This window comes from Vicugna pacos, chromosome 14 (assembly GCF_048564905.1).
Source record: "Vicugna pacos chromosome 14, VicPac4, whole genome shotgun sequence".
NCBI classification, from domain to species: domain Eukaryota; kingdom Metazoa; phylum Chordata; class Mammalia; order Artiodactyla; family Camelidae; genus Vicugna; species Vicugna pacos.
In genome coordinates, this window is record NC_133000.1 from 7184094 (window position 1) to 7203696 (window position 19603).

At 40.2% G+C, this 19603-nt stretch overlaps 1 protein-coding gene across 4 annotated transcripts in view; it reads left to right on the forward strand.

The window, feature by feature from the left end:
- FRY (FRY microtubule binding protein) overlaps positions 1 to 19603 on the forward strand; it is a 364076-nt gene that overhangs the window by 242089 nt on the left and 102384 nt on the right. For all 4 annotated transcript variants that reach the window (XM_072976088.1, XM_072976089.1, XM_072976086.1 and 1 more), the window contains 6 exons: positions 5096 to 5199; positions 5664 to 5772; positions 7416 to 7502; positions 8958 to 9129; positions 10504 to 10636; positions 14264 to 14371. In XM_072976088.1, the coding sequence (XP_072832189.1) occupies positions 5096 to 5199; positions 5664 to 5772; positions 7416 to 7502; positions 8958 to 9129; positions 10504 to 10636; positions 14264 to 14371 (713 nt within the window). The remainder of the gene's footprint in view (positions 1 to 5095; positions 5200 to 5663; positions 5773 to 7415; positions 7503 to 8957; positions 9130 to 10503; positions 10637 to 14263; positions 14372 to 19603) is intronic.

The window sequence follows — 19603 nt, forward strand, 5'->3', positions numbered from 1 at the left end:
TGTCAGAGGCTGCACTGAACTCTACGCTTTCATGATTCTTTGTTTTCCTAAAAATTTTGCTCAGATAACAAAACTGAAGGTCTGTCATTTGAAGGTTAGACATTAGTCAGCCTAGCTTCATTGTTCTAGAGACCAAAGTACAGATTTAAAAATAATTCTTCTGATTTAATCGCCACTTCTGCTAGGATTTGAATGCATTCACTTACTCAGTCAGTGGGGCAAGAAATGTGCCAGGTACTTTTCTAGGTGTTGGGAGTAAGTGATGAATGAGACGGTAACACTCTCTGGTCTCTTAGACTTTGTAATTTAGAGGAGGAGACAAGACAGTAAACAAGTAAACAAATAGATAAGGAATAAACTTCAGATAGTGATAACTGCTATAAAGAAAATCAAATAGGATATGATAATAGAGAATTATACATTCAAAAAGGACACGGAAGGTACAAGGAAGGTCTTTTGATTTCCATTAAGAATCTAAAAAAAAAGTGGTTGCCATGAATTTTTTCTTAATTGACATATAGTTGATTTACAATGTCGTGTTAATTTCAGGTGTACAGCAACGTGATTCAGATATATTTATATTCTTTTTCAGGTTCTTTTCCATTATAGGTCATTACAACATATTAAATGTAGTTCCCTGTGCCATACAGTAGGACCTTGTTTTTTTATCTATTTTATATGTATAGTAGTTTGTATCTGCTAATCCCAAACTCCTAATTTTTTTGATGAAGCTTATCTTTAGCACTTAATACATATTTGTATGTAATAATCACAATGAAGTTAAAGAAATGCTTTTTCTTAAGTTTTCATATAATAGTAAGGATATTAATGATATTCTTATTTTATAAGGGGAAGCAGGGAGTAGTATATTAAGGATTCCACAGTCGTTGCCTGAATGCATTAAAATGTGTGGTACCATTTAGAACAACTGCTGTTCTCTGTAAATATCAAATTTAAAGGGTACAGAATTAACTGTTTAAGAAGTAATTATTCTGTTTTAATATTAACCTCATTTCTATGAACTTGAGAAAAATCTCTTAGATCTATGTTTCGGATCTGTCAAAGGCACCTTTCAGAGTGGAATTTATAAATTCGAATAGTGCACATAAATTGGGTGTGAAAATTAGTGATCAGATGACAAGTGTATTACTTTCTGTGAATGCCTTATTTATGAATTGAAAAATAATCTCTGTAAACTGTTGGTATGGTAATTTTAGAGGTTATCCTAAGCTGTAGCATGCGTTATTTGGATAGTTCAGTCATCAAAAAGATGCACTTACAAGCAAAGTAAATTGATTGAGATATCAAAAGGGGGTACCAAAAAGAAGGAAGGTGTTGACCGTGCTGTGATATGCAAGGAAATATAACAGAAAGAAATAGGTTTACTTCAATTGCTTCAGGTATGATGGAAGAAAAATTGCAAGAGTTTTGAGTATAACAAGATCAAAAGATGACTAGAATTTTTTATTAAGCTGTTATCAGTAGATCTTTACCTTAGTGTCCATGAGAATCTCTGAGGGAGCCTGATACAAATGCAACTTGTTGAAACCTACCTCTAGAGATTCTGGTTTAGAATATCTCAGACATAGCCACAGAATTTGCATATTTATAGGAAGCCCCTGTGACTGGGTGCAAATGATCAGCTGATGGATCTTGGGAAACGGTCTGGCCAATGACCCTATCACCAACCAAGTTATCACTGAACTCTGTTCTCCCTACTTGTTGCCATTAACATTCTTCAGTCTCTGTGGGAGCAAAAATAGACAATCTCAAGCATACTCTTAAGAGTGAAAGGGTATCAGTCACAACAAGATGCATCAAAAAGATAATTGTGGGTAGAGGGGCAGGGAAAGAGTATAAAAGAAATTGAAGTAAACAGAAGACAGTAATATAAATCATTTAAACAAGAGATTTCAGTTAAGCTCTTAAGTGGAAGTTAGGTGATGATTGCCCTACCTGGTCATGATCCACAATGTGAGACAAGGCACAAGAGAGAATTCTGAATGCTACGCTGTGCAAATATGTGTATTATGTGTGCTGATAAAGGGACATTCACAAAGGAGGACACATTTCCACTAGAATGGAGGCTCCCTGAAGTCAGGGACTACATCTCCTTTGTTTGCTGCTGGATCTTTGCCTCGTACCTAATACTAATTATGATGGGCAGGAACGGTGCTAAATTCCTTCTGTGCACTAACTCATTTAGTTCTCCTAACACTCCTAGGAGGGAGGGAGGAATATCATCCGTATTCCACAGACAGGGACGATCAGACCCAGGGAGATGGCAGAGGTTCCCTGCTGCTAATAACTGCAGGGCAAGGATGGGTGTAAACCCATGCCGGGTGTGTCTAGAGTCTGCTTTTAACCACTGTGGAAGCACATCATAGACATTTGCTGATCTGGAGTGACTGGAGGAAGGATAATTAGAATTCCTGACATTTTTAAATGATGGAATAATTTAAATGCAACTTTACTCATTTAGTAGTTAAAGTATTTGTATGTAACCAAGACATTCGACATACTATAAGGTGTATCACCTGTTTTACTAACAGACCAAAAAAAGTGCTTTGTGTATATAAATGTACGCTTCTAAAAAGTTGGGGCATTTTTTTCCCTAGAGCTAGAAAAGTAGTTATAAAGTTTATTTGGAAGAATAAATTTTCACAAATATCTGAGAAAATCCTAAAAATAGAAAGAAAAGAAAAAGAGCAGAGGATGGTAGAAGGTTGACCATTAAAGATAGTAAAATGCATCCTATAGCCTCAAAAATTAAAATAAGGTGGTGTCAGCACGTGAAGAGACAGACGAATAGAAGAAAAAAATCCAAAATCAGACCAAATGCATACAGAAATTGAGAATTTTATAATATTCACACTACAAAGTTATTTTAAAAATACATAGACATAAGAAATCTCTCTTTCCTAATCTAAAAGACTAGTCCCTGTAGTCTTTTCCTTAGAATTTATTTATGGGACTCATCTTTATTCAGTAAGTAGTTTAATGGTAAATTTATCTTAGATTATCTCTAAACAATTATGAGTTCTTCAAAAATCAGTACCCAAATTATCCGAGATCAGACGAGATTGGGCGTGTTCAGGATGGCATGGCCGTAGGCAGTATCCAAATTCTCTACAGAGTACAGCAGCTAAAACAGTTATGACAAGATTAATAAATGAACAGGGAAGAGAAGTAATATAAAAGCAAAAGACCTATAAGAAGGTTAAGAGGGACTTTTCAAGGCTGTTTAGCAAACACTTATTGATCTCCTAGCAGAGTGGCAGGAATCCTAATAGATGTTGGGGTAACTGCCTCTTCTTTTCAGAGAACCCACTATTTATGTGGGTGCTTATGTCAAAACAAGACCATGAGTGAAGAGTTGAAAGGCTAGGCTAGATGTTTGTATGAGGGTCAGGGAACACTCAGGAGGGGATAAGTGTTTTAATGGGATGGGATTCGGGATATTGAGGAGGACTGGAGAAGCCTGCCCGAAGGAGGAGACATTCAAGTAGACTGTGAAAGAGTAGGGTTCATGTGGTAGAAAAGAAGGATACAAGGGAGGGCAGGGACCCACTCCGGACTCAGAAATGGAGCAAAGATGGTCTCGCTAGAGCTTGGGGAGCTTGTGGGAGAAAAACAGGATGGGAGGCAGAAAAGGTAGGTTAGAGCCAGATATTGCCTGATCAGATACGCCATGCCAAGAAACGTTAACTTGATCACGTAAGCATCAGGGAGACCACCCAACCCATGACTTTTAAATAGAAAGGATTATGATCAGTGTCAGATAGGGCGTGGGGAGGGAATCAGTTGAGCGTGACTGTGCAGGAGGTGACTGCGGCAATCCCAGGGACAGGGCGGGAAGCCTGGGCTGTAGCAGGAAATGGGAACGGAGAAGATGCCGAATTCAAGACCCATTTTGTAGATAAAAATCTATAAAACCATGAAAGGATGGAGTGAGAGTCAGAAAGGAAGGTATGAAGGTGAAGTCCCTCAGAGGACAAAATCCTTTCCATCCCTTCTGGCCTATTTGTTGGAGCCGGGAAGCTGGCAGCTGTGCCCCAGCTGGTCTCCCTGCCCCTGCTCCGGTTCCCCCACTGCAGACTTCTTCCATGGTCTCCTTGCTCTTCGCGGCTTCCTGTCACCATCATGAGAACCCTGGTTTCTTGGTTTAGCATGGCGTGTAGGGTCCTTCATGTGACTCCTGCCTTCCTCTCAAGGCATAGGGGCCACTGCTCCTTTGCCTGGGCGTGTGCACTGGCGTACAAACTATTCTAGGGTCCAAAACATGGCCCCTCTTCCCCAGCTCTCGTAGCTCCCATATGCTGTCGCCTCTGCAGAAAATGCCCTTCCCTCCCCATCATTTCAGTTTCTAGAGTCAAGCATAAGGCGTGGCCCAGTATAGCTGCTCGAATGTTTGTTGAATGAACAAATGAATAAATGAATAGATTTAAGTTCATCTGAGTTTTGTCTGCCCCTGGAAACCTTTCCTGACTCCCGTCCTTGATTTGCCATGGGTTACCTTTCTTTCCACCCTCGAGCTCCAGTCCCTACCAGTTTTTCATTGTGTCTTTGACTGTTTATTATCCATCCCCCAATCCCTCAAAGATTGCGAACATCTTAGGGGAAGAGGATTACCTTTTATCTCTGCATCCCGGTGCTTAGTGTAATTAGTCTCAGTAGATGTTGGAGGGTAATTAGATGGGAGGTGAGGGTGGGTGGTAAGGAGTTTGGGGAATCAAAGTGATAACAGTGTTACAAGGGCATAATCAGCAATAGAAAGAACAGATGGAGTCTCCTTTAGGTTCTAGGGGATTTGGTTCCCTAGGGCTGGAGGAAGAAGGCAGTCTCACCTTGGAAAGGAGAGAACGTCATGACTTCCCCCAGAACTCCTCTGTCCTGCCCTTCTGGCAATTTGGATGCTTCCTCAGAGATTACTTATTCAGAGATTGCACCTGGAAGCAATGACCTTGTAAGTCCCAGATGGTGCAGTGCACCCAGTAGGGACCCTGCCACCCTCCTGGGGCCCTCTATTTCCAGGCATTCAGAAAAGAAGAATCTCCATTTAATCTGAAATCCTACATCTTGGTTTCTGTTGTAGAATAAAGACCCCAAGATGGCTCGAGTTGCACTGGAATCTCTGTACAGATTACTTTGGGTTTACATGATTCGCATTAAATGTGAAAGCAACACGGCTACTCAGAGGTAAGGAGCTGGCTTGGGTTAATGGTAACCACGTCACTTAGCCAGGGAAGAGGGTATCTGGTTTCATTGCTGCCTACACTAACCAAACTAGAAGCTGCTCAAAGTGGACAGCTTCTAAAAGATCTAAGCCCTAAGGACATTTTCAGGCTTTCCTTGACGTTGGCTTGGCAGCCATTACAGAAACTCCAGCCTCTACCAGAACTGCCAAGATCCATGTCAGGGCTACACTTACCACTTTAGCAAAGGAAATGGCTATAATTTTCCAAGTGCCTTTAGTTTTCCAGAAAACCTTTTCATAGAGTAATTATGCTAATGGAAAAGGAATGAAGTGGTTTGTTTTCTTTTTCTGAATTCTCTCTGATACTTAGATAAGATACTTAGATAAGCATCTGCCATTTTCCCTTAAAGTACTGGAGCTCAGCCAATCTTGCTTGTTTTTCTCTTTTTTTCCCCTTATCTTTCAGCCGTCTTATAACCATCATCACAACACTTTTCCCCAAAGGGTCCCGTGGTGTGGTGCCAAGGGATATGCCTCTGAACATCTTTGTGAAAATCATCCAGTTCATTGCCCAGGTAATGGAGAAGCTTCTGGCAGTGAGAGTCTTCTAATTGCAATTAAGTAGCCACCTCCTTCTTATGAGGTACTAACAGAAGAAGGGTCTAAAATAATATCTTACGTGTAGAGACTTATCAGAATGGTTTGCAAGTGTTTTCACACATGGCTTTTTTTTTTTTTTTTTTTTTTTTTGCTTCAAAACAAATTATGACATGGTTGCCAAGTGTTTTCAGCATTTGACAAATGAAGGACCCCAGAGACAGGGTTTAAGTGACTCATATAAGGTCACAGAGCCTATTAGTAAAAGGGTCCTGACTCTTAGTCTCTGTTTTTTCCTGCTTCTCTGCTCTAGATTCTGCAAGTCAGGAGGAAACAGAGTCTGATGTTTGGAGGAAATCAGAAAAAGACAATTTAGTGAACTTGGAGGAGTAAATAATGCTCTAGCTTTCACCCTGTGAAAAAGAGGAATGTAAAAGCATTATTAACATTTACCAAGCACTTACTCTTTGCCAAGATCTGTCCTAAGCACTTTACACATACTAGTTTACTTAAGAACTAGGACCAATAATGTTAAACATGGTTTTCAGTGTTAGTTTACGATTTAGACCCAAGATTTTTACTTTTTAAAACACTTTGTGTGTAAACGGTTTTATCCCAACTTGGACTTCCTTGCGATTTACAGAGAAGTATAAAAAGACGATTATTCTGTTCCAGCCTCTGACATGAGGCAGTTCTATACCTTAAAGAAGTCACAGAACATCTTTTTTCTCAGTGTCTTTATCTGTAAAATGTGGATGAAAATGCCTGCTGTCCCTCAGAATGTCATGTGGATGAGGGGAAATCGTAGGCATGAAAATACTGTTGAAGTGCTATTGACATTGATATCAAGTTGTAAAGTTCAGTTGCTACTTCACAGACTATTTAATATGTGACCTCTGTGTGTGTGTTTAGTACAATGAAATGCCTCTTTACTATTTGTACTTATGGAAAGGACATTACTTACTTTGCAGGCAGATGAATTAATGTAACTTTCCTACATGTAGTTTTCATGTGACTGAGAATGTGCTTTGATTATTCTGAAACATCTTATATAAAATGAACATGTCATATCTTACTAGTCACTGCCTCAAATTACTAGAAATTGGCTTAAACTTTCTCATTTAAGTAACTTGGATATTGTCTTGTTGGTTGATTATTCATTTCACTTGCAAGATTGTCTATTATAACATGATCCAAAGGATCTGCATTTAGAGAGTAGAAGAAAATGGCCATTTTGCAGTAATATTTTAAAAAATACATTTTAAACTGAGTTTCAAGAAGTTATCAGCATTTGCAGTACAAGCAGGAAGAGTTTGTACTGTGTATAAGCCCAGATAGTGTTTTGGTTTTTTGTTTCTTGGCTTTTAGTCATTAGCCATTCTGTGCTTTAGGCCTAAGTACATATATAATGAAAGTATTTATACATGCCTCATGAAAACAGAAGCAGCTCCACCAAAGGTTCGAATAGACAATGATTTTCCTTCAGGGAGTCTCTGATGCATAAAACTAAATGGTACCTCTCTTTCAGCAGTCACCTGTTTGGTGTATATGACCAAAATAGACATTTCATGTTAAATTAGTATTGTAACACCTTCGTTGTGGTTTTTCTTTTTCACTATAGGAGCGTCTAGATTTTGCAATGAAAGAAATCATTTTTGATTTTCTCTGTGTGGGAAAACCAGCAAAAGCTTTCAGTCTCAATCCAGAGGTAAGAATGATCCTCTTGTGTACTTCTTACAGAGCATGTATTGACAGAACCCTACCTTTGCTTTGCAGCCTTGGGGAATGGGGTGAAGGTCATCACTTCCAAAATATCTTCTGTTTGTTTCTTTCTGTGTTATTTGGCTAAACAGTCAAGATGGTTCAATTTCAGAAGTAAGACTTTGGATGAATAGACTTAGAATGATGAAAAGTTGGTGTGCAGCCATATGCCGTCCTTGTACGAGGGAGCAAACCTTGCTTCCAAAGATAATCTGTCAGTGCAAGCCAGGTTGTTTATTTTAGAAAAGTCAGTACTTTTACTTATAACTATTTCAGTGCAGATTAGCAAGTTGAAAAGTACTGGCAAGTGATGAAACAGAGAAGAATCAGTACATGCAATGATTAAATCCCAAAATCTAGTGAAATTAAGTAAGTGATGTATGCATATATGACTCTGTGGCAGCATCACAACTCAAGGGCCAGGCAGATGATGGAAATGAGTGTGTAATGAGTATGGAATGAGGGAAGGGGTTGCTATGCAAATGAGCAGCACATTCAATTTTAAACTTCTAAAAAGACTGTTGGCTAAGAGAAGTACACCTGGCAAGCTGCCTCTTTGCAGCCTTTTCCCTGTGAGATTGTGGAAAGAACACTGAACCCGAAGTCAGCAGAGCTGGACTTAAGGCTTGCCACAGGCTCTGCCTCCTTCACTAGCTATAGGCCATGGACTTCTCTGAACCTCAGCTTTTTTTAAGGAAGTACAGATGTTTTAGTACCTTCTGACCTTTTAAGATTATCGCTGCTGGGAGCAGCTGTCGTACCAAGTCATCTTTCAGAGCCAATATTTTGCCTTACGTGAGCCTGCGGAAGATAACAATCTGGCCCGGATTGACATTTCTTTGTATAAGCGCGTGTGTTTTTTAATCAGTAACAAGTTCTGTGGCATTTAATTTTTTTAATTTATTTTCAAACTTGCCAGCCTTTGTGAATCAAAAGTCAACAGCCTGCAGGTCAGAGCAGACTTTTGTTTTTGTGATTCACATTTGGAACTCCTGTTTGTTTTCATCCAGTCTCTGTGAATTAACGCGGGTCTCCTTCCAGGAGACAGAAGAGACTTTCGTTGACCTCAGTTGGCCTTGGTTGCAGCTGCCCTATAGGATGACAGCCTGTCCCTTTGAGGTGCACCCAGGATCCCCCAGATAATTTGAGCATGACATCTCAAACATACCCTCTAAGTTTGATGAAAATCTTCCCAGTTGTTTTCTTGTAATATAGCAACAAATGTTGTCAGAAACTTAATTTTATTTTCATAAGTTTGGCCCAAATTCTTGTGCCTTTTAAATGACTTTCTCACGCCAATCTAGGTGGCAAGCCATGCTTAACTTCTCTGAAAGACTGATGATTTAGTTTCACTGAAATGATTGGGTCTTTCTCTTTACCATGAACATATTGTCTCCTACAGAGAATGAACATTGGTTTACGGGCGTTCTTGGTGATAGCTGATAGCTTGCAGCAGAAAGATGGTGAACCTCCCATGCCCGTTACAGGAGCGGTTCTCCCTTCAGGAAACACACTGAGAGTGAAGAAAACATATCTGAGTAAAACATTAACTGAAGAGGAAGCCAAAATGATAGGTGAGTGTCAAAGATACGTTTGCACTGGGCCTTATTCAGCCTTTAAAATGACCAACAGGTACTTCCCTTTAGTGAGATTCACTTTAAAAAAAAATCTCCTTAAAAAAAAAGTAACTGATGAGACATTCCAGCGTTAATTGTTTTGATTCATGCTGTGCTTGGTTTTACTGCCCTTTTACGTTTTGGAACTTCCTGGTAAGCATTTTTGCCATTTAAATGTTAGATTTTTATCTGTGGTCTTTTTTAACTTCTGATATAGGTTAGCTGCAATTTATAGTAAATTTCTAAGGTATCAATGCCCTTTGGTAGATAATCCTGTTTATAAAGCAACTGTGTGTGTGTGTGTGTGTGTGTATGCATTCATTTATTCCTTCATTCATTTTTATAGTTCCTTTTCTTCTTTTTTTTTCAGTAAAATTAGTTTAACCTGTGTTACAAACATGCCAAATCCCATATATCCCAAGGTACATTGTAGGTTTAACTTACATAAGATTATTTTCTTTTTAGTTTAACTATCTTAATCCAAACAGGTGTTTTTTTGTTTGTTTGCTTGTTTTGCATTTGTTTCTTCTTTACTGAGCTCTTGAATTTAGAAACCTCCTGCAAACTTAGATAGTTCCTGGATTCCAAAGACCTGGAGGAAACATATGAGGCAACTTTTTCCTTTAAAATATTTGTCCTCAGTTATCCAATGCTTAAATGAGTTCAAAAAGGTTTAGTAAGTGAGATATAACCATTAATATTTCATTAAAGTACAAATTTTAAATGCAAAGAAATTTGCTCTTCATTTGTATTATATACATATATAAAATGCATGTTCATATATGAAATACATATTCTGCAAACATTTGTTTTCCACTATATTAATGAGAGCGATAAAAATAATATAGCTAAAATACACTCTTTTTCATTTAAAATTTTATTATGTGAAGTCATTTTATTGCTTTTACTAAAAAAAAATCCACACATATATTTTAGAAAATAATGTAAAGCTATTAAAATCCTAACCCCAAATGAGGATTATCTTTTATTCACACAATCACTCATGATGGTGAAATTTCTTATACTAACTAGAAACATAAAAATTCTAGCGTGGAACTTCCTGTCTCCTTGTTTATTTTAATTTTTCTGGAAAATATTTCCCTTTGAAGTATTAGAATTCCTAGATATTGAATTAAAATGATTATCTGGGGAACACTATGAGCGGGGCTCTATGCTAAGAGTCCTGCAGGTGAGAGATTGAATTGTCTCTGCTCAGAGAAGTCACTGACCCACAGAAAGTCTTCAGTAAAATAATATCATAGAGGAGGAATAAACCAGGATTTCAACCTGATAAATTTAGTCAAAGATGTAACTGTAATGCATGTTTTTCAGGCATGTCGTTATATTACTCTCAAGTACGGAAAGCTGTGGACAACATTTTAAGGCACCTTGATAAAGAAGTAGGAAGGTGTATGATGCTAACTAACGTCCAGATGTTAAACAAAGAACCTGAAGACATGATCACGTGAGTATCATGAGGACTAAGTTTTCAATGGAGGATTAATGAACCAAAAGACACCAGTGGAGATTCTTTCCCTTTATTCTGTGTTTCGTTCTCATCTTATTAGAATCAGAGATCTTAGAAGTTTTTCTTTTTTTTTTTTTTTTGAGTTACAGTCAGTTTACAATGTTGTGTCCATTCCAGTGTAGAGTACAACTTTTCAGTTATACATGATCATGCATATATTCATTGTCGCATTCTTTTTCACTGTGAGCTACTGCAAGATCTTGTATATATTTCCCTGTGCTATACAGTATAATCTTGCTTATCTATTCTACATATGCCTATCAGTATTTATAAATTTTGACAGAGTTCTTAGAAGTATTAAGGATAGTAAAAACATACTTTGATAAGACTTAATGAATGGTAAAAAATAAAGTCTAACCTGAGATTGATCTGTTTTGGTTATATTTCAAGTATCATTAGTCTGGGAAGTTAGAAAATGGGCCCAAGAACTTCTTTACTGGTCCACATTTTTCAGAAATGATGTTTTGCTCCCAAGCCCATGTGCTTTAGTGACATCACCAGTTTACAGCCATTCCATTTTCATGAATCTCAAGTTCACTTGTTTCTAGTGACAGTTCCTGAATTGTGAGAGTTAAACCTGCTTAATAGTCTCTGTGCAACTGTGCCATAGAAATACTGGATGTTAAGGATGCACTTGTAGCTTAGAGTGTAGAAATCAAATGCTCTTAGCCAAAATCCCAGGTCTAGATTTGTAATTAAAGCTCTGCATTTGAAACTTAGACAACTTGTATTTGCTACTTTTGATTAATTATGGCAGGAACTCGGATTAGATTATGACTTTACATTTTAAGAAAGTTTGGACTTTCTTGTTGAACTGAGTTAAATTATATTTGGCACCTATGGTATAAATTTCCAAAAATATAATTAGGAAAATTTTCTTTGTCACCCAGTTCCAAATACCACAATTAGCTGGAAGGTTGTTACCTATATAGGGAAGTTCACATGGTGGGTGTGTAGTTTTATTACAATGGTAGCATGTTGAAAACAAAGTATGACAAAGCAAAACATGATAAAATAATGTTAAAAATAGAGAATTGTTTTAAATACGTATTTAGCAGTATGGCAAGTTAAAATGAAAGCCTCCTCCTCAGAGCTCCACATGAAATCTACAACCATTCCTTGGTTCAGTGTGATTTCTTCCAGACCTTTCCCTATGTCAACACAAATATATACATACATACATACTTTTTTAAAATAAGAATGGGATTATATGATGTACTTGTCCTGCAGCTTGCCAGTCGTTTGATTTAAATGATAGTGAGATCATGTTGCTTTAGACTTTTAAACCAAGATGATAGCAGAATTGAAATTGACCAAAGTTAATAACATTAAATATATTATGTACAGCGTATCTCACAAATTGCTGGATTGTCCATAAACCTTTAGGCTCCTTATTACATGCTCTTTGAATACATGAAAGCAATCTTCAGTTTATAATATGGAAGATATAAGATGCTTTTAAAACTTCTGCCATGTAGTTGTTTCCTCTAAAAACAGTAAAGAAATGAAAGACCTTTAAAGGAAAACTGTATTTATAACCCAGAGGTCATGAGATAGGGTCAGAACCAAAGCAGTATACTCAAAACCATTAAAGGGTACAGGTTTAGCTGTAAATGTAAACATTTCATTTGGATTTTAACAATACCTTAAACTTTTTGTGAGGTGATTCTTTACCTTTTCCTGTCAACCGTCTTAAGACCCCCAAACAGGGCTAGAAATAGTTTTCATGCTAGACTTCAAGGCAGATCCTTGAAAAGAAAATAACTCATGGCTACATTTCTAAAAACAAGAAGAAACATTAGAGAATCATGTCAGCTTTTAGGAAAAGAGAATTAAGTTGCACACCACTCTAATGGAAAGTTACTAGAGTTGATATTGGAGGTTGGTCCACCATTTTTCCAGACCTTGCTTAAGACGTGAACTTGAACATGAAGCATTCTGTGTTGCTCTGTTTCTATTCCTCATCCCTTTTGTGCGTTATGCTGGCTAATAATAATAATATATAATATCAGTAACTAATTACTGTATGATGTCTGTTGATTAAAATTACGTTATTTGAGGAATTCACACGCTTCCTATAAAAGCCCAAAGATCAAGGACGCAGTAAAAGGAAACCATGCACCAATTAGAGTTTCTAATCTAGGTTTGCTTTATCAGCTGGGAAGTCTGGCAGAATTTGCCTTCCACTGCAGGCCAGGCAGGGTCATCTGTTTTCTGACAGGTATGAAAATAATCCCAACTGTTTACAACATCTGGTGAGCAAGTTAGAACTATTTAAGTGACTTTTAATCAGTTCACTAGGCTCTGACTCAGTCCAGCCCTCACCACTGTGCAGTGGCTTCCTCTCCAGAATCCTTATACATCCCATGCAGAAGGACTATGGAAAAGGAGAGAAAATAATCTCACAACCTTCCACAAAAGCAGAGTATTTTAGAAATTAACATATATGTGTTTTACTTTTCACATAAACAGGTTTGTATTCATTCCTAACAAACTTACAAATGCATGCTAAAAAGTAACATCACGGAGCAAAATTGCTGTCTGATTATCATCCTTAGATTATAGACAGCATGGATTCTGCTTGTTACATTTCTATTCTGACTGCAGTTACTGTTCCAAAAAGGAATTTGCTTCTATGCTCCTTCATGTCATCATTGCTGTGTTTGTGTCCTACGACTGTGTTAATTCGGTACCAATTTTATGTTTATTCTTAGAGGACTAAACCATCAGAATTTAAAGATGCTGTTAGATTTTGTCACTTAGGTTATTTGAAAGATTTGATATGGAATTTAGTTTTTTCCATAAAGGTTATTGATAAAATACGTGGTTAAGAGTCAGTTATCTATTTAAATATCTGAAAGTTGAAATAATTTATCACAAAATTTATATCTTTCCTTCAAATTTTACAACAGAATATAGCAGGCATTTATTACCTTTATACATGTGTATTCTCAAGAAAGTAAAAAGAAGAAATCTCCATAGAGGTCAGGACCATCAGTGTAATTTTAAAAATCAGAAATGGGTGGACAATTTACATACATTTCAGGATTTTACTTGACATTATGAAAGACTTATTTTTGGAAGCACTCATCTTTTTTGGAAAAAAAGCAAGGGTGGGAATTCTACAAGGAGAAGTGTAACTAATCAGGGAGAGAAGCTTCCAGGTGTCATGCTTGTTAGGGGCACCATTGCCGTCTAAATGCTGAATGTAGGAATGACTGCAGTGTATTTCTTACATGTGATGCATTTAGGCATTTCAGTGAATTCAGTGTCTTAAATGCAGCCCACAGGGACCAAACCCCATGGAACTCAGCTGAATGGCAAGACATATGATAGAATGCTACTGCTATTGGCGTTTCTCTTTTCAGATACATCCCTCTAAGTCCTCTTAGGACTGACCAAGCTCTAAAGGGCATAAATATTTAAGAATAATACAGAGCAAATAAACACCAGGCAGTGATTCAGAAAGCATGGATTCTAGTCTCTGTTCACATATTTGATCAATTTTTCAAAAAATTTTTCATAACCTCTGACCTATGTTTAAACTTTGTCTTCAAATTCTAGGGGTGAGAGAAAGCCAAAAATAGATCTCTTCAGGACCTGTGTGGCTGCTATTCCTCGACTGCTTCCTGATGGGATGTCAAAACTTGAACTGATTGACTTGCTGGCTAGGTAGGTGAGAACTATGGTGGGCATTATTTAATCAAAATTGATTTTAATCCTTTGTCATGATCCTAAAAAAAAATAGAATGATTATTAAAAATGGACAAACATTTACTAATTCTAGGTATTCTCTGGAGTACCCAGGAAGAATATAGAAATGTTTTTCTTTTGTTTGAGATTCTTTCGCCCATACTCAGTGGGCTTAAAATTCAATGTAGTTTGGGAGAGTACAGCTCAGTGATGGTCCTGGGTTCAATCCGCAACACCTCCATTAAAAAATAAATAAACCTAATTACCCTCCCCCACAAAAAGAGACAAAAACAGAAAAAGATAAAACTCAGTGTAGAAGCAGATACATAGGCATCCAAAGTAACTATCCAAGGCCTGAAACATGCAAGTTAAAGGCACAAAAAAGTGACGTGTGAAATCAGAGGGTAGAAGGATTCCTGTGGACTGGGTGTGGCAGCAGATGGCTCCGGGGAGAAGGAGGAACTTGAACCACCCTTAGAAGGAAAGACTGAATTCAGAAATGGTACACGGAGCAACAGGAGGAAAAGCACAGGGGTGGGCCCGGAAATGAGGAGATGAATCTGGCTGGAAAAGAGTTCATTCAGGCTCTGATTCCCAGTCTGAGACCCACACACCCACAGGGCCCAAGAGGTGGGTAACAGGGATGCTAAGCTAATTTTAGAACTTCAGAAGGCTTCCCCAAATCATACATTTTTCACCCTCCCCATCTACCATACGAATGCACAGTCCAACTAGAGCCTAAAGTTAATTTGCTTTGCATGATATCATCTTATGATCGTTAAGTAAGCTTGATTTTTCTCACGTTGATCCGAGGTTCTGGTTGATGGTTATGCGTGTCTTTAATTTTAAAAATCATAGGTGACTTGTTACCTAATTGCATAGAGAAGGCAAAATCATTAGGAACGGGGTGCATGGGGGGAGTGGAATGAGGAAGAACAAAAGCCTTCCTTGATTTTGAAAAAAAAGAAAAAGGAGTTTAGAAACCCAATGATGAAAAGAAGTGGAAATAAAACTGGAGAGGTAGATTTTCAACTAGTCTTTACTATTAGCTGAGGCGTTTGGACTGATGGAATTTTAAAGCAGGAGAGTAACATAATAAAAAATGTCATTTTAGTCTGGTGAATCTGATAATGATGGAATAGAGGAAAGCCCGGAGAAGGATAACAAATATTAATGCTGCCTGGATGAAAGATGCATTATGCATAACCTTGTTCACCCATGTTCTCTAGCCTTCCGAGAGCACAGTTCCCATCAGTGTCCAAAAAACAGCCCCAGCCCCCATTCCACAAGACTACAGATCACCCAGTCGCCTCCCCACAGCTCTAAGTGTCCCCATGGAGCACAGTGTCCCCTGGCGATGGCGGTCATGGTGCTCTCTGCTCTGCACAGCCAGTCCAGGATCCTGTGTAGGTCACTTCCTGCTATCAGTTAATAGCTCTCATCAGTCAATAGCCTACTGCCCACCCCTCCTTTACTCTTTTCCTCCTTCCAGTCACCACTAGCCCAGGGTGATGCTGGCTGGTGAGGTTTACTGAATGAAGATCCATTACTTTGCTAACCACTGTGTCAGCCTTGAGGCTCTCTGGCCAAAGCCTTCTGCCCTTCTCACTGGCTTTTGTCACCTCTTCTTTGCTATAATCGGCAATCTCGGGTTCTTCTTTCTTCCATTCCGTGTTTAGGAGATACTTGAAGAAGAACATGAAGTCAAAACAAGTGCCAGCCGAGGCTTGTGTGGAGGCCCGGCCCCCAGAACGTGAGCCTGGGGCACCTTCGTCACAAGCGGGAGCAGTGGGGAAAGAGGGGAAACAAGGCCGGATCCCAGAGGGGCTTCCAGTTCTGGGTGAGGGAGGAACAAAGGGTGGATTCCCGGAGAGGAATGAACGTGGTGACTTGGATGAAGGGTTAGGGAAGCAGAGGAATAAAGAGACTCAGATCCTGGGAAGGGTCATCCACACTCACGTGGAGTCTCCCAGGATGATGCAGAGCCAGAGAATAGAGAACCGCTGCGAGACATGTGCCCCGATCACCCAGGAATGGGCGGGAGCAGCCTGTCTGTGTGCCATAGACGAGCGGGCAGAGGGTGGTGGGACACAGAGGTAGGTGCTGGGAGCAGAGGCTGGGCGCCACAGTGAGGAGTTAGGAAACAGAAGACCCCTCTCCATGGCCTGTGAATCAGCAGAGAATGGGAGCCCCCCCCCCCCAGTGGAGGGATCTGGAGGAGGTGCCTCCAGAATGGGAATAGGACTCACTCATTTGGAAATCTCGATTTTGCTTCCCTGCTGTGCCATTCTACTAGCCGTGTGATCTAGACAAATGATTCCGCCCCCTCAGCCTGTCCTTTTTCCTTGGTAAAATGGGATCAGGACTGCCTGTCTCCTAAGACTGTGGAGAGGGTTTAAACGACAGAAGACACGGCCCTTCAGTTAATCGGCGAGAAAAATGTGTCAGCAGGGAAAAGATCCTTATCAGTTAGCGTGAAGTAGAGGGGAAGTTCACTTACTTCAGTGCAGGGCTAATTGGTGTTGATTATGTAACTAAGCCCTTTGAAATGCTGCGTTTTTTAAATGTTGTGCAGCGTCCTGGTGAAGTCTCTAGCTTTGCTGTCTGTCTGTGCGGGAGACGCTTACCCCTGGAATCACGCGATGGCCTGACCCAGTGCCGCCTGGGTCCGCCGGCCCGGGGCCAGGCGAGTCCGGGGGAGTCTGTCAGACGTGGCTGGAATGGCGGTGCTATTTATAGTGCATCGCGCTTATTACGATGTGCGTTCTCACAAAGCCCAAAGCGATGGGTCCTGTTTTTATGAGGGGAAAGAACAAATAAACATTCTTGAGGGTTCAAGTCTTAGGGCAAAGTCAAGAAGATGGCTGGACTTATATGGGCAGCCTGTGGAGAGACCTTTTTCATAAGCTTCAAAAGAAGCCAGAGGCCGTTCTCCTCAGGGGAAAGATAACTTGGCGAGCTGGCCCTCACACTGCACCTATTAACCTGTGAGAAAATGAGCGCCTTCAGATCTCAAGGTCAGGGGACAGAAGTGAAGAAATCGAATAGCAGTCAATGCGGGCTTCCAGTCTTAGGACACCTCATTCCCCTATAGTCCAGTCGCCTTTGATTCAAGTTGACTCCTGACGCAGAACACGATCTGGTCAGAGAAGTGTGGGACTTTTTACCTCAGACACTTCGTGGCCACATCCCTATTACATTTTTACTGGAGAAAAACTTTTGTTGTTTTTTTTTTTTTCATAATTGGCAAAATGGGACCAACATTCACGCCAGCTCCCCATCCCTCGAAGCTCAGTTCCCTGAATAAGGAGTCTCAAGGTTTTGCCCCACAGAACTACCCCGGGCTCCCTCCCCAGCAGCTCTGCTACTGCTGAATCCCAGACCCCTCGCCTCCGACTTCGGTTAGGATGTTCAGCGTAGCAGTAGTTCATGGAATGGAATGGGCAAACCCCTCTCTCCGAGCTCCTGACTTCCTGATTTTACGTATGTTGCTCAGCCCACTCACGAGGGCCCAGAGTGAGGAATCTTCCCATGTCTGCCCCACGGAAGCCACACAGGCCCTCCTGACGTCCTGATAAACAGATCCCTGGGGAGCATTTCCTTCCTACCCACAGCAGAGCCTGCCCTACCCGGCTGTCTGGGTCTCCCAAGGATTCTCCACATACGAGGGAGCTCGCGTCTCTCCTTGGCAGCCGTCTCTCTCACTCTCCTCACAGGTATTTCCAGCCCCCCCGTGACCACAGGGAGCACCTTCCCCAGCAGTCTGTGGACTCCTGGCCTCCGTGACTTCCTGCAGCACTATGTGTACACAGAGGGCTTGCTGTGCCATATTTACTCTCCTTTCACGAATTAAATAATGCGTGTACATCACGTAGCATAGAGCCTGGAACACACTAAGCTCTCAGCAAATGTGACTTATTATTTTTAGGCATCTTTAAATTTGAGTAACATATGATGCCACGATGTACAATGCATTTTCATATACATCATGGTAGGAGAGCTGGGTACATATTCACTCCAATTTTCAGACAAAGAGATTAAACTTCAGAAGAGTGAAGTCAGTTGCCCAAAGTCATTTCCCTGAAGTCAAATGGAAGTGACAAATGTCATTGGTTTTATGCGAAAAGACAGATGAACACATTTTATGCAGTGTTTCTTGACAGTTGGTGGAGCTTTCTGAGGTAATGGATACACAGTTCCACGATCTTCTGTGATGTCTGAAAAATACTTAACATTTACCATTTATCATTCGTTCTTAAGCCTCCGTCTGTAGAGGGAGGGTGGCTAGCTGTTTTGAGTAGCCGGGTGAGAACTATGGAGTCATTGCATATATTGCCTCAATAAACCACTTAATCTTATTTCTTTATTTTCATTGAGATGCAGTTCAAAGCACTGTAAATAGGTGGGTTCATTCCTTAATACCTGCAGAGAAGGAATTCCCACCACTTCTGGTGAATTTTCCAAAGGTTAACAGTCCACTCGTCGGCAAGTCCCTCCTTCGGGGACCTAAAAACTATTCACTTTAATCTTTAAACCCCTTCTGTCATTGGTGACATTAGGGGCAGCAGGCCCCTCACCTCTGCCTAAGAACCTTTCGTGTATCCTGTCAGAACTGAGAGGAGTCTGTTTCTCCTAATGGCTCTTTTCTTCCACATGGTGTGTGAATTTGAAATGACTCCCTTTTCATTCGTGCACCTCTAGCAGCAAAATTGTTGTTCAGAGCTACTGAGCTGATTCCATCAGAATCTGAGCTCACCTTTATGAAAGTGTTTTCCGTTCAGAGTCATTTGTCTGATCCAACCAACCAAGGAAGGGGTCTTGCTCAAGTTCTGGATTTTCCCCATCTTTCCCACATCCTTACTGAGTAGTAAGGTCCTGTGCTTACCCCCCTCACCCAGCCTAGACCGCCTCAGCCAGGGCCCCGGGACCGTTCGCACCGGCACGTGTGGCCTGTGCAGAGTGTCTCTGCCCGTGTCATCAGGCCAGCTGCCGGGGAGGGGCAGATGCGACAGGTGCAACTGATGCTGGCAGCGGTGGTTTCTTCTGGTCTGTTTTTTTGCTGTGTCACTGTGGAGTCCTTTTAAGCTTCCTCGATGGTTTTGTGTGTAACCACATACCTGTGACCCCATTTTAGGCTCCTGGAAACCAGATCAGCTTCTTAGAAGTATTGCTTTAAAGTCCCCCAAGCTTGTCACACTTCATGAGCTGCCT